This window comes from Anas platyrhynchos, chromosome 6, assembly GCF_047663525.1.
Source record: "Anas platyrhynchos isolate ZD024472 breed Pekin duck chromosome 6, IASCAAS_PekinDuck_T2T, whole genome shotgun sequence".
In the NCBI taxonomy this organism is placed as follows: Eukaryota; Metazoa; Chordata; class Aves; order Anseriformes; family Anatidae; genus Anas; species Anas platyrhynchos.
Window position 1 is genome coordinate 2,467,781 of NC_092592.1, and position 15,260 is coordinate 2,483,040.

Consider the following 15,260-nt stretch of genomic DNA (forward strand, 5'->3'; position numbering starts at 1 on the left):
CATCCCCAGATTCTAAGGGGAAAAGGAATAGAAGGGACTTGCGGAGTAATGTTCTAGTGAAACCCAGCCTTCCTAAAGAAGCCTGCCTGAATAATTCCTGTGAATAACAGACTGTGTTCAGCTATTTCCTAACATAGAAACGGTGCTGACTGCTTCTTCAGAGTAATATAAGTTAGTGATGCTACTGAAATAGTTGTGGTTCAGACGTAGATCTGATATCTCCTAAGCACGCTGAATTCACAGCTGTTGATCCTCCAGAGGAGGCTTTGCAATTGAACACCTGGAGAATAGGTAAATTTCCCGCTGTTGTTCTCCTCTCCTTTTGTTTTGTTTTGTTTTGTTTTTCTTAGTAGCATAGGCTTAAGACTCTGAAGAAAGAGGCTGCTTTTTTTCATTTCCAACACTGGCTGTTCCTCCTGAGCCCCGCCTTCTATTTTTGCAGTCACAGGATATGTGAATGTAAATTTGTGGGAGAGAGGTAGAAAACTCTGTTTCAACTGGTGTCTTTTTCGGCTATGTTGGGAGACGAAATAGGGTGGTTTTGAATCTTCTGGCTCTTATTCAGAGCAGCAGCATGTGGAGGGAGACAGATGCGTTTGCTTTTTTAGTGCAATGGCTTCAGAAGCAAGAGGGGAAAAAGCACTTTCTCTGGGAGCTGGAGAAGGTGTCCTAATTGCAGGAGAGGTTTCTAAATGGCATATCTCTGCGAGTGTTCCTGTAGTCCGGAGGTTTTTGTTTGTTTGTTTGCCTTTGGAAGGTTTTACTGTTAATCTTCACATCCTTCAGCAGAAGTGAGAAATGTGATTTTATTTTGTGCAGTGTCGCGGACCCTCCGAAATCTGCTGGGAAGGATGAATACCTCGCACAGTACCAATGTGATGACGGTGGAGACAAGGAGAAACCAAGAAGATCAAAAGAACGTGACCTCATTTCAAAAGAAAACGTTTTGGACGGCAAAGAGTCTTCTGAGCCTGGTGAGAAATTGCGGCAAACTTCCTCTCTCAAGTGTGACACTGAATGTAGCTCTAAAAAGCTTTCCTCCTCAGCTATTGCAGAGAGATGCCAAGGTAGAAAGGCCAAGACTAAAAACACTGAGAAAGAGCATTACCAAAGCAAGAGGGAACATGCTCCTAGTGAAGAGAAGGAGAGTCAAAAAGCAGGTCCTTCCAGCAAGAGGAGGTGTTCTCAGAGCGTGGAAGTTGTTGAGCAAAAGCGTCACAAGCAGGAGCACTGGGAGGGAAGCAGGTGCAGATCTTTCCCTGGTGAAAGAAACAGCCCTGAGAATGGCAGAAGAGCAGTCAAATATTCAAAGTCCAGATCTGGCAGCGGAGGAAGATCAGAACAAGGTAGCAATAGATATTCCCGATCCAAAGGGGAAAGAAGTTGGAGCAGAGAAAGATACTATCGAGATGAAGCACGGAGATGGGAAAGATGTAGCTATTCCAATGATTACTATTCACCTCATGCGACAGGAGACAGTAGAGAGAGAAAGTTCTCTCACGGCGATGCAGCCTTTGACAAATGGACTGCAACTTACTACGGCAGGTCACATAAGCATTATCATTACAAAAGTGGATGGCGTCACGGTTCCCTCTTGAGAGATGAAGATGTACGTCGCTTTAGCACACCCCGAGCAGACTTGCATCGTTGCTCGGTATCTCAGCAACATTCTGGAAGACATTCTCGTGAAAGACATGCGCTTCCACCTGTGTCAGCTCATTTGGAGAACTGTCGCCAGAAAAATGAAACAGAAGGAAACAGAAAAAGAAAATCTACCCGTGCAGAAGGTAGTGAAAGTGAAATAGAAAGGAAAGACAGAAAGATAGAAAAGGAGCTTTTAGGTGGTGAAAAAAATGCAAAAATATCACAAGTTCTAGAAGAAAAAGAAGTCTAAGGATAAACATGGAGAGAAGGATTCCAAGTAAGCAAGGATTCCAGCATACTCTGCATTTTTTATCCTAATTCTTTTCTGGGTGCTTCTCATGTATTCCTTTTTTTTTTTCTTTTTTTTTTTTTTTCTCCTTTTTTTTTCTTCTCTATTTTCTTCTTCTTTTTTTTTTTTTTTTTTTTTGTTCTGGTAGTTTCTAAGTTACTTAGATAGCATCAGCTGGCTGGGGATCATGTTGTTAGGTTGATCAGTGAAGATAGGAAAGCTATTGCTGAATTGTGTCAGAGCACTAGCTTTGGACCACATAGTTGGAAACACATCCGTACACCATTCTGGATTAGGTTAAAAGTTTTTTTCTGCTTGCACGTATTCCAGAGCTAGCCATTGTTAATGATCTGTGTACAAGCCAGGACCTATGGTCCTTCAATCTGAGGGCTTAAGTTTGCTACATCTAAAGTAAGTTGCGTGTGCACAAAGCACCCCAAATAGCTGACATGCTGCAAATCATCACCTGTGGTAAAATAAATAAAGTTTCATATAGGCAACAAGTGCCACATCTTTTTTTCTCTTTTAAACTTGCGTGTTTCTTTCAGACTTCACGATTTGTGTTTCTGTGCGCTCCACTTTGACAATGCCAATCGCAAGCGTAAAAAAAGAAGAAAAAGGAGAAGAAAAAGAAGAAAAAAGAGAAACACCAGGAAAGTGAAGGGCTCCTTGGAACACTTAGATCCTCGTTTCCAGAAGATAATGCGGGAGAAGAAGGAAGAATCCCATCCTCCAGATGGCTCTTCATGTGAGCAATGCACAAGTGAGAGCAGTAAACAACCTTACAAGGAAGGGAAGCCTTCCAGTGCAGGCGAAAGCAAGAAATACAGCTCCGTCTCATCCAACGAGTGTATTAAAGGTAAGCGGCCGCAGTGTGTCTGAGGAATTCCTTTTCTATTAATGTAGAGATTATTTCAAACAGTCTTGAAGTGCTTGATGACTTAAGAGTCTGCTGAATATTAAAAAAAAAAAAAGTTGATGGACTTTTTCTTTCTGTTTTTAAATGACCACTAGGAAAGAAGGCCTGAAATAAAGAGGTGAAAGGCAAATAGTTTTCATTTGGTGTGATGATTAAGTGGCAAACAAGAGGAAGAGTTGCAGGATCCCTTCTTAAATTCAGTCCAGCCAAGTAGGAAAAGTAAACGTGGACAGCTGTATCTTGGCAAAGAAGATAGTAGGGAGCAAGGAGGTTTAGCAGTCAAGACGGAAGGTGATGCCATGAGGCTTACAGGCTAGTAATGTTCTAGTGAAACCCAGCCTTCCTAAAGAAGCCTGCCTGAATAATTCCTGTGAATAACAGACTGTGTTCAGCTATTTCCTAACATAGAAACGGTGCTGACTACTTCTTCAGAGTAACATAAGTTAGTGATGCTACTGAAATAGTTGTGGTTCAGACGTAGATCTAATTTCTCCTAAGCACGCTGAATTCACAGCTGTTGATCCTCCAGAGGAGGCTTTGCAATTGAACACCTGGAGAATAGGTAAATTTCCCGCTGCTGTTCTCCTCTCCTCTTTGCACAAGCAACTGCCAGCTTAAGCAGCTCTGCAGCAAGGTGGAATGAACAACAGTGGGTGACAACCTTGTTTCAAGTTGTCCTTTCCAGTGGTCAAACCTCCTCAAAATTCCTCACAGTATATTTGGTTTAAAAGAAACGATGCACAGAACCAGCAAGAAATTCAGTGTCATTCTACTTTACGGATGGCAAATCAGACCCTTGTTTTGAAGGAAAACATAATAAAATAAAATAAAAATAAAATAAAATAAAATAAAATACTAAGCTATTTCTCCACCGTAAAATATATTATTGTTTTCTGAAAGAAAGAAACTACAAACACCTTGGTCTTAGGTTCAACTGACAGAAATGCTTGAGTTACTCATAATGTTTCACTTCATTGTAGATATGACTGGAAACCAGAGACAAGACTGGTAAAATCATTCCTAGAACTCTGTGTTGTTTTCCTTCAGGTACCTTGTCTCTCAAGTCAGTGAGGGCTGGGACAGAATGAGATTGGAAAAGTCAAGTGTAGTATTCATTGTTACAGAAGTAGTTGTCCTGTATCTTCTATGGCAAAAGAATTTTCCTGAATAAATATATAAGTAAATAGATAAAATTCCCCTGGCAAAGATTGGAAGCTGACACTTACCTGAAAGTTACCAAAGCAACTTCCTCCCGGCAAGGTAACATAGCTCACAAATGGTGGGCCCAGGGAGCTCAGTGATTCATACACAATGATGCCTTCGCTTGGGAATATGGCCTTCTGCTTCTGTTTGCTTTCCCAGAACTCCTGCAATATTGCTACGACATTCACTGTCAAAGACATAAAAATGCTGAATGTAGGATGCATACATGTCCTTGATCTTAGTGTTTTCTGTGTTACACAAGAAATGCAGACATATGAGCTTGATACATTTATTATTGATAATAAAATGTCTGTGATTATCTCTGCTGGTGTGAAAAATATGATTTTGTGGCAATTTTGGACTTTCTGGGATTGCAGGCTACTGTAGTACATAAATTGCAGGTCAGCAATATTGTACTATTAAGTCAATGTGTTGGAACTTTGATATCACAGCAGCCATTAAGCTGCTCACTTTCAAACATGAGAAAATGTTATACTCAGATTCCTCTTTTCCATTCTCAAAAAACAAAAACAAAAACAAAAACACATGGTCATGCAAGGAAAGCAGCTGACTTTTAATGCAAAACTTTATGAAGTAGCTGGAAAAAAAGGTGTTGTATATTATGATGATAATAGTTGCAGGCTAATGTGAAAATAGAAATGTGAAAACCAGAAATCCAATTGACATCATGACTATTGAGCCAGTACTCCAAAGTTTTATGTTCTGTGTTGGGGTTTTCTCAACACTTTTCGGCTTGGACTCAAAAAGAATTTTAGTATAGTTTATCTAGACTCCTTTTACAGAGCCATGTGTAGCTTAGAGATAATTTTCTTTCTTTCTGGGCATCGTTCAGCAGGTGGTGAGCAATTGCATTGTGCATCACTTGTTTTGTACACATTAGTGGTATTAATACTCTTATCATCATTATTATTATTTTCCTTTTTTTTCTTCTTTTTTTTTTTTTTTTTCCTCTCTCCAAATAAACTGTCTTTATCTCAACCTACAGGCTTTCTTTCCTTTTTTTTTTTTTTTTTTTTTTTCTTTTTCCTGATCCTCTCCCCCATCCCACAGAGGGAGGGAGGAGGGTAAGCAAATGGCTGCGTGGTGCTTAGCTGCCTGATAGGTTAAACCACAGCACTATGCAAAAACAAACAAATGAACAAACAAACAAAAAAAAACCAGCTGTGTATGATGTTCATCATTTCTCACTTGAAAATTTAAATTCAGAAGGTAAGAAGTATGTTTCTTAATTTGGACCTTCCAGTGGAAGTATGGAAGCCCTAGGCAGCAGTATGGGTCCTTCAGAGTACTGGTACTGGTTCAGTATCAAGTATTAGTGCATACAGGAATCAGTGGCAGAGATAATTTTCCTCATGCATGTATAATTTTCCTCTTTCTTCATCTCGTCTGACCTTGTTAGTAGTGGAATAATGTAGAAGTGATCCATTTTGAGACAGTGTCACCCTGGTGGTAGCTCACATGCAATCTATGGACAGGGCATTGCTCTGTTTGCTGCAGGGTGAGCAATGTGAGCTCCAATATTGTCACCGCCTGTTTCCTGACTTCTGGCAGCTGCACTGCTCTCACAGACAACAGCTTTTCTTGGCATTTAGCCATGACAAGGGCAGACACACAGAGTGTGGTCATCACCAGTTCCCTTTTTGCTGTGCTCAAGCCATGAGGAAGTGCAGGTGGCGTGGTCTGAGCTCTGGGGAGGCGAGGCAGGGTGTTTGGAGCACACTGCTGTCTGCCACTGGATGGTGTCACGGATGCAGCAGCAGTGTTGGCTCCTACCAGTTCTGGCATTTGGGGCATTTAAAGCTGCAGAACTCTCATGGCATTGGAATATTGCTTCACCGTAAAGAAGAAAGCTATCTGAATAAATTTTGTATTTGTAACAGGAAACACGTTGGGATAACCACTGTCTCAGTGCAGCTGTGAGAAAAAACTGAAATATTGAGGAACTCTTAACCACAGAAACTGACTTCTGCTTTTCTAAATGATGATGAATGTGGGAGAAAAACTGGTCTACTAGCCAGGGAAACTGCTACCGGTACGGACTCCAAATGGTAATCCACCTTCAGAAACTGGTCTCTGGCTGAATACCTCACTGATGTAAACATCTGAGTGGTTTTTTTTTCTTCTTTTTTTTTCTTTTTTATGAGACCTTCTGCTCCACAGAGCATGCACACATTGGGTAACAATCTAATTTTAAACCCATTAAGTGAAAACTGATATTTGAACATAAAATTCATGAATGTAAAATTTCCAAGTTTAAACATGACAATTCAGTAGGAGCTGTTGCTTCAGTGTGAGAATGGTATTGGTGACATTCAGTCCTTTACTGGTATTGAAATAGATAGCAACAGAAAGTATCAGCTTTAAGAATATCACTGATTTAGGATGTTTCCATAAAGTGCTTTGGTTTTTGAAACAACTGTTGTCCAAGAGTGCAGTCCATAAAAACAATAATGCAAAGTCCACAGGAATAATGAATTTGGTGGTGTAGGTAACCCACAGTACTCTTTCTGGTCTCATCATTCAGCCTGTATGATACAACTTTTGGTAAAACAATAAATAAATAAATTTTAATAAAGCTTGATTTCTCCCACATCATGATGAGATCGATTATTCTGTAGGTAATAAACTGCTGAGTCTTCTAAGATGTACAATGCAATTGGCAAAGCTGCACAGGGAAATCCCAAGCATGATCATTTTTTGTCCAGTCCAAGTCCCTAGATTTTAGTATCCTATGCCCCTCATTGATGGAGGGGAAACTACCCATAAATACCATGCGTGCTTTTGCTTACCAAGAGGAAATTATACTGGTATAGTGGTCTATAAAAGAAACAGGTATTTAAACTGTTTAGTACCAATGGTAGCAATAAGTGACCTAAATTGCTGTGTGTCTGATCCTTGCTTCTCTTCTGTTGTTAGTTTTACAGAAATTAAGAGTTCAGAGTGTAAAATTTCTGTTTTAATTTCCATTCTTGTTCATGAGTCCTTTCGATGGTAATTCAGCATTTAGACAGCCTGCATCTCTCACTTGGCTGAAAGTTTCCACTCTGAAAACTAACATTCAAAAGACTTTTTAGAGCTATAGAGAGGTATCTACTTTCACTGCAATACACCAACAGAAATATATTTCCCTTCTTTTCCTGAAATCCTGAAACATGCTTTAAGCTGTCTCAAATTTTACAGATAAAGCAATATTTTACCAGAGGACTAGTAAGCAGTGAGTAGCTGCTACAGATTAAACTAATACGTGTATGACTAACACAGAAACAGTAGCTGAGCAGCATCATTTTTATTCTGTTTAGAATTTCTGTCAAATGACAGCTATGTGCCTATCCCACAGTGCAGCTGGATATCTCTGTAATTAAGTAATTAAAAGTGCCTGGGTTTGTACTGAATTGGATAAACATAAAACCTGGCTTAGCTGTGAGGATGGTAGCAGGAAATACTTGGTGGTATATATGTAGTGGCAGCATCAAATTATCACTGCAGTTTTTGCTGTGATTTTTTCAATCCTAGCCAAAACTAGCACCTCAAACCAGTGATGAACATGAAGATGCATCAGGTTAAACTACAGAATGCAGCCATGATATCAAAGCCTCAAACTTTTTTTTTCCCCAAGAATTCTTTATGTTTTGATTTAATTAATTTTATTTTACTCAACTGTTTAGCTTGAATCAGTATGTTTATCATCATTAAATTAAAACAGCATATCAATTTCAAATATATAATTAAAACAATTTCAGCTAAACTTGTAAAAATTCGGTGTGTGTGAAAACAGTTCTCTACTAAAAAAAAAAAAAAAAAGATTTTATTTATGCCTAACAGCCACTACAGCCACTATTATTTTTTTTTTCCTTCATTATGTATCACATGGATTTGTAGTAGTTTAGGAAGATGTGAAAAACGTATACATATGATCAGATGCACAATCAAATATACTAAGTGACTATTCTAAGATAGTAACTAATGATTACTAATATGATGATTACTAATGTTGTATTAAGATCTCTCAATATTCATTTTTCCTGCAATCACATGCATTGTTTGCCTTCATTTCTAAACATTCCAGGCAGAATGTTGTTCAGTCTCTATGCTGTATATCAGTATTTGGCATCCAACTGGCTTAAGTCTAAAAATGCAGTATGGAAAACAATGAGAATTTTCAGAAGTACATAAATGAAACAACAAGATTCATGGTTTAATGCAGCAAAATACTGTAATTTACGTCTCATTTTGAAAGGACATTCTCATTGTAATTGACTTTCGTATTTTGAAAGATGCCTATGATGTGGTTGAGTTTTTAAGATAATGCTTATAGTATTTGTATGCAATGACAAACAATTTTCTTCAGGATTAAATCATCCATGCTTTAAAACAATTTATTTTGTACACTGTCAGTTGCTGAATTAGTTAACAGTATTGATTTTGTTGTAGGCAATGCCAAGACCCCATTCAGACAATATTTTATCCACTTTATACCTCAGATCTTTCTCGGTTAGAGTTTCATAGTAGTACGTGCATCACCAAGTTCAAGAGCAAGAATTCCATATACCCTCCTTTAGTACTCTCCCATCTGTGAATATTAATGGTTCCACAACAGTCTATTTGAAGCTGGCTGTAATGCCTAGTTACGAGGTGAGAAGATGAGTTTTCTTCTCTACTTTGCTTTTTACTCAGCTGGAAAAGCCTCTTGCCCAGGGCAAGAGGCATTGTACCAAATGAAGCTGTCCCCAAGTGCAAATCCTGGTAGAGTTCTTGAAGTTTTCCTAGACTCTAAGGACTTTTTATTATTTATTTATTTATATATATATATATATTTGAATTTAGGACAGGCTGCGAGTTCTGTGGAACAACAAATATGTGGGTTATACAGCTGCATTTACCCTAAATGAACCCTGAGCTCTTTTGAGAGTTCAGAAATACAGTTTGATGTGAACTGTGTTTGAAAGAGGATTAAATGATAACACATTTATTATAACACAACATTGTTTTCCAGACAATTTCTCACCTTTCAGTAGCAACTGTCTTGCCTCTGCTCAAGGAAGTCTGTGAGTCAAATTAAATATCATTCTAAGTGGGAAACAGAACTCTCCAACTTGGATTATGTCAGTAAGTTTGCACTGCATTGATGCCAGAAAAAAAATAGCTCCAGGTTTCTGTGAATTACTGCTAAAAATACTGGCTAGGCATTCACCTCAACCAAGGCAAACAAACAATGCCATAAACAGGAGGCTGGCCAACTGGGAGGGGGGTGTTTTGGCCAAGACTGGAAGGGCAAATCGGAGTGGGAGCCAAGTGACTCTGCCACTGAAGTGGAATGGAGTCATATACTTGACAACGTCTCACTGCCGAGAGAGTGGAGTATGAAGAACACACACACAAGATAACCAACCACCTACTTTGTCATTTTAAAACTTAAAACAGCTGTTTCTAAAAGTCCTTTTAACTGCCTTCGTGGATTTAATTTAATACGTGAATGCAGAAGAAAAATACAAGCTTTTTGAATGAAAGAAATATGTAATATGAAATCTATTAAAGAAGATTCTTCAGTGAGAGGCTAGTAAAGTTCCCTTACATGTCTTAAATCAAGCCATGGCACATAATCAGTAAAACTATATCGTTTAAACAAAGTTCATAAGTTACAAGTGCACCCTTCCCCAGCTGCAGCCTATTAAGGCTTGTAACTTAATGCATACATCTTAGGGAAGCTGTTAAATTGGGCTCAGGCTAGCAAAGTGATACTGTTTAAATCTCTAGAAAAAAAAAAAAAAAAAGGCAGCAACTGGAGTGGGATCCAGCTGTTTTGAGGGAAGGTTTTATTGCTTCTCTTTTGATTTATTTTGCATATTTTTAAACATATAAATAATAGCTGTAGGAAAAAAAAGGTACAAATGTGAGTAGGCAATATCAATTAATTTTCCCATGATCTTACTATGCATTTATCATATATATTATGTTATGTATTAGCATGTTAGCAGTGATTTTGTTAGGATATTCTGGTCCATATGCTATACTATTCTGTTCTCCATGTATATGTACAAAAATAAAAAGCCCCATATCCTTACTAAACCTAATGAAATTAGGTATATTGTTAAATATATATAAAAACATTACCAAGTATCATGTACTGGGACACCAACAATATGCTGAGAGGACTTCAGGGGCATTTTTCCTTCTCCATGATGGATTTGGATGCTATATGAATGAGCTGATCTAGCAGTGGACTACTAGGTGATTCTGTCTAAAACCCTTAAAAAGCACAAAAAGTAGCAAGATGTTGTTTCAGGAAAAGAAGATCTGATTGTGGGGTGAGATTCCACTTGTGAGAAGCAACATCTTTAATTGGCAATGACTACCTTAAATCCAGCACTGACTGACAGTTCCTAGACTTCAAGGATTTGGAAAAAGAACAAAATAAAATTAAATAAACGAACTGGATGGCCTCCTCAAGAGCCATTCTGAACATGTTACCAAGTAAAGGAAGAAAGAAGAAGATGTTGGAGGCAAGCAGCTCAGAGAATGGCGTAGGCTTTGTGAACCATTGGTATGTTTGTAGTCACAGCAGATTTAGATGCAGCTAGGGAAAGGAAGGACAGAGACTGGGAGGGTTTCACTGACACCACCGTTGGACTGAGGCAAAAAGTCAATCCCTGCAGCGTTATGAATTGAGTAAGCAGGTTATCACTTGGAACAGAATGAGTAGACATACTAAAGTCAGGTGTTTTTAAGCTGATAGTCTGAAGACAACTGTTAGTCATTGCCGAACAGCTTGGCTTGGTCTACATTCTTATGTAGCATTACATGGGAAAATGATAAGAACTTTGGTATAATTTCAGCATCTGAATATAGCAATAAAGAATTATAAATTGGTCAATCTCCTGTGATAATCAGAAGTATAACTGATTCGCACAGGAATAGTACAGTAATAATAACATTAATCTAGAAAGGAAAAGACTGTTTGTTTGATAAAACTTTTAATCTTGTAATATTTCTCCAAGGCAACTGACTTACTCTGGCTATAGTGCACTTCAATTTAAAAGCTTGTATCAGAGAGCTAGTATGGTACCCACTGACAAATCTATTTCAATGTTAAATGAAGAAAAGTGAGCTGGGCTGATTCTACCAAAAATTATGGGCAGATCCCCATAAGTTAACATACTTTCTTATTAAAAACTCTACAGTCTAACCTGTCCATCTATTGCTGACCTGAAATCTTTGCTGGCAAAACGTGCAAAGGAAAATGTGCGATTTGTTGCTACCAGTAAAAAGAAATGGAGACACAGTGCTGTTCAGCTGATGTAAAATCACTTTGCTAAATGTTCACAAACCAACCAAGTAGCAATCCAGCTAGGAACCATGAATTCAAGTCAGGGCTTAAAAAGACTTTCTGGAAGTACTTAGCTTTTTTCCAAGCTTTATCGTAACTCCTACCTGATACCATAATATTTTTTGATATGAAAACGGAGTCGTAATAAGGTCAGCATATGGATTAGACCAGTGCTGGGGTTAATTAGGTCTGCATGGTAGAAAGCATTATCTTTTTATCATGTTATCTGGGATGGAAGCTACATACAGCGCACAGTTCAGGGAAACACACACACCAAAAAGCAAACACAACTCTTGCAGTAGCATGAGTTGAGCACTGGGCTCCTTCTTCTTGCCTTCCTCCTCCATGTCTTTGCCTGTCCCATTCTTGCTGGAGCTGCCAGCCCCTCTGCAGCCCACTGTTCCCCGTCCCCCATCAGTGGGCTGGTGACAGGCCTGCACCACGGGGCCTTGCTCAGACCCCTGCTCTCTGCCAAAGATTGTCTACCACTATAAGGATAAAGCATTCTCATGGCAGGGAGGAACTTGTGAGAAACAAATTATCCCTGCTGTCTTGTTGCCAGGGCACCCAGCCATGATCTTGCATCTTTCCCAAATCCCATCATCTCTGCCTCTGCTGGGCAGATGCTAGCCCAGAAGGAGCACTGCTGCAGCAGGCACAGCACCACTCACTGTATTTGCACGCTGCACGCTGCACCCAGGAGGGCAGGGACTTTTGAACATCTTGTCTCTCCCTGCTGCTGTTGAAGAAAGCCCTCTGTGAGACATTCCCAACAGAACAAAGTGTTGGGACAGTGCAAGCCAAGACCTCTAGGTTGGAATGGGAACAAAAAGTGTATGTGGTGCTGAGCAGTGATGAGCAGACTTGCTCTGACATCTTGCCCTAGCAAAACTCAGTCCTGTTGACATACTGAGTCACACCACATTGTGAAAAGGGTAGATGCTGCTGCAACAAAGTAGATCCTGAATGGACTTCATTCTTACTTTGTTCTTTCCAATAAGGTCTGAAAGTAATGCGTTTGTAAGAGATGTGGACGTGGTCCCATGGGGAAACATGAGACACTATGTTCTTTCTAGTCTAATACTTGCTTGCTGTATTTAAATCTGATTACAAGTCAGAGATGGACACCACCTAGATCTAAAGATGACTTTTTGCTGAAGATAAAAAGAATGCATGTAAATTCTCATCTGACTTACAGACAAAGCACTATGAATGTCTGTCACCAGTCAGAATTAGTGGCACACACTCACAGCAACTTCAAGCCTGTATAGGTTAAATTTATATTAGAATGCCTTCAAAATTCTTTTCATACCTCAGAAAATCTAAAGTAGAAAAAAAAAAAACAAAACTACTCGAATCCACTCGCACTTTTGTTTCTATTTAATCATCTCTCCCTCCCTTAGATCTGTGGGTGGTCACAAATGCATTGTCCAAGCAGCTTGTACATACACTTTCAATAAAAGCCTTGTCAGTAGACCTGCAGGAACTGGTTACCAGTGGAAACTTATGAAAGGGAATGCCCCTCTCCTCGAGCCCACCCCCCACACTGCACCCCGATCAAATTCTTTGTTCCTGTGATGTGTGTACATTCACAGACTGCTCCACGAGGTCCCAAGACTGCAACAGTAATACAAACCTACCCAGCAGCATACAAACCTCCTGCAGGGTGGCCTGAGAAACAGATGTCAGACTCCTAAGCTCTGGGACAGATCCTTATGCTCCATTCACACAAGAGTAGCATCCTTCTACAAGAGTAAATCCAACTTAGTCCCAGGGAACTACTGGGTCAGCCTCTGACTTTTCAGTGTGGCTATGAGCATAAGAATCTGGCAAGTGGAGTTGTTTAATGCAGATGTACATGGGTTTTTCCCCTAGGTCCATCACTAGCCATGTCTTTAAGTCTTTATTCCTTTTACAGCAAGTTTAGAAGGCAACAGTTGACTGTATGAGACTGATTTTATTAACTCTAACAGAGCTGTTGACAAAAGAATGAAGTGGAGATTAAATAAATGTCTCTGCAGTGTGCCTCAGGTCACACGGGAGATTACGATTAGAAGTGAATGTTAAATAAATAAATAAATAAAACTCCCTTCTAAAAATCTAACATTGTTCCAGCATTGTTTGCATGTTAAATGATTGACTAGGTGATTCAGACTGAAATGACACCCAGCAAAATACTAATTTTACAATCAAATTGTTTATGTAGGACCGGATTTGGGGGCATGACATCAAGAGATCTCATTCACCTGTGAAGAAAACTGAGAACAATGGAATTTAACTATTGTTTCATTTGATCTGTCGAAGAGGGTTTTTTCCATTGTATGAAATCTGTGGATGTATTTTCTAAGAAATTACTAATTAAATAGCACTTTGTTCCATGCATAGCCCCACTCAAATCATAAATTCAAATTTAAATACTCTTATTTCCGTGATGTGAGTTGCATTGAACTCTGTTTCAAGGGATGCATCAGGCCAGTTTATTATGTGCCATCTTCTGAAAGGTACTTCAGAACATTTCACAAGGGATAGTTTGTAAAATGAGAGAGAAAGAGAGAATAAATAAGTGTTTTGGCCAGGTTTAAAAAGTGCATCCATAGTCAAGTCTGATATGGGGGGGGGGGGAGGGGAATCACATTCCATATACTTGCAGGAAAACATCTTATGTTTTAAGATTGCAATATTTGATATTTTGCAGTACTACAGTCAAGAAAGGTAATTTATAGGACAAACTAACCACAGAAAGAGAGTTGGCATAAAGTTTTCCAAAATTGTCAAGCAGTAAAGTTTTTACCATGTTATTAGAATGTAATTAAATATCCTAGGTAAAAGTTGTGAATCAGTTTTCTGAAATGCAAACTTAAAAAATAAGCAGCAACACTGCCTTCAAATAGGCAAGATAAAATAATGATAGTTTGTGGTATGCACACGAATACATGTACAAGCATGTTAATTACTTCTCTCTCTTAATTTGTTGGGTAAAACAGACATTTGAATTAAATACACTCACTATCAGGGAAATAAAATCATTATCTTTGGTACTTACAGTCTTTAAAAACCAGGGCAGGGTCTCGATGAGGCAGAACTTGGGCAATTACAAGTTGCAGAGACTCCAAGGTTCTGTCCATCTCTGCTCTGCTTTTCCAGAAAGCAGCCACAAGCTGCCCTCATGCCTGAGTCAGGCAAGTCCTGTACCAACTTTCCGCAGCTCATTGATGCGCTGGATTCCTGAGGAATCTCCCCACGTCTCCCAATCAGGCATTGCCTCAAACCCCACGACCCTCCGCAGGGTCCACCTCCCCGGACTGCTTATCTTTGCTGTATGCTGAGCTAATTAGCTGCAAAGGCAGGCTGACAGGCGCATTCCTACTCCTTCCTTCTGTTAAACACACCCACCTACAGGCCGGGGAGAGAAGCTAATCACCAGAAAGAAGTTTGTTTCATCGGTTTATTGGCGATGTGCTGAGGCAAAGACCTCTCTGGTTCATACCAAATGAATAAAGAGACTCTCTTGCTCACCCAAACCCTCAAATTATGGAAAAGATTGCAAATATAAGGAAATACTTATGTAAAGCTATACTAAACGTGATAGCCTGAAAGCAGCATGCAGGCTCTTGTTTAAAAACAACAAATTCGATAAAAAGTATGGTGTTTTTTTTTTTTTTCTTCCTGTAACTATGTAACTGGAGAAGAAGGATATTAATGGCAAATAGAAAATTAATCCGATTAGCAAAATTAAACTTGTGATATATTAGGTTAACCCAATTTGAATCTGGTTTCCTGACAAGCAGTTTCCTTACTCCCTATCCAATAAATGTATTAAAATACCAGTGAATTAAACTGTTTACATCTAAAAGGACCTG

At 39.1% G+C, this 15,260-nt stretch overlaps 1 protein-coding gene and 1 pseudogene across 1 annotated transcript in view; one reads left to right on the forward strand and one right to left on the reverse strand.

Annotated features, from left to right (window-relative positions):
- Nucleotides 1-14,798, reverse strand: part of LOC140002777 (zinc finger CCCH domain-containing protein 11A-like) — a 34,022-nt pseudogene extending 19,224 nt beyond the window's left edge.
- LOC140002817 (uncharacterized) overlaps nucleotides 1-15,260 on the forward strand; it is a 60,122-nt gene that overhangs the window by 7,285 nt on the left and 37,577 nt on the right. Inside the window, exons 2-3 of the mRNA XM_072040210.1 lie at nucleotides 820-1,921; nucleotides 2,482-2,792. Coding sequence (XP_071896311.1) covers nucleotides 2,636-2,792 — 157 coding nt within the window. The 5' untranslated portion in view covers nucleotides 820-1,921; nucleotides 2,482-2,635. The remainder of the gene's footprint in view (nucleotides 1-819; nucleotides 1,922-2,481; nucleotides 2,793-15,260) is intronic.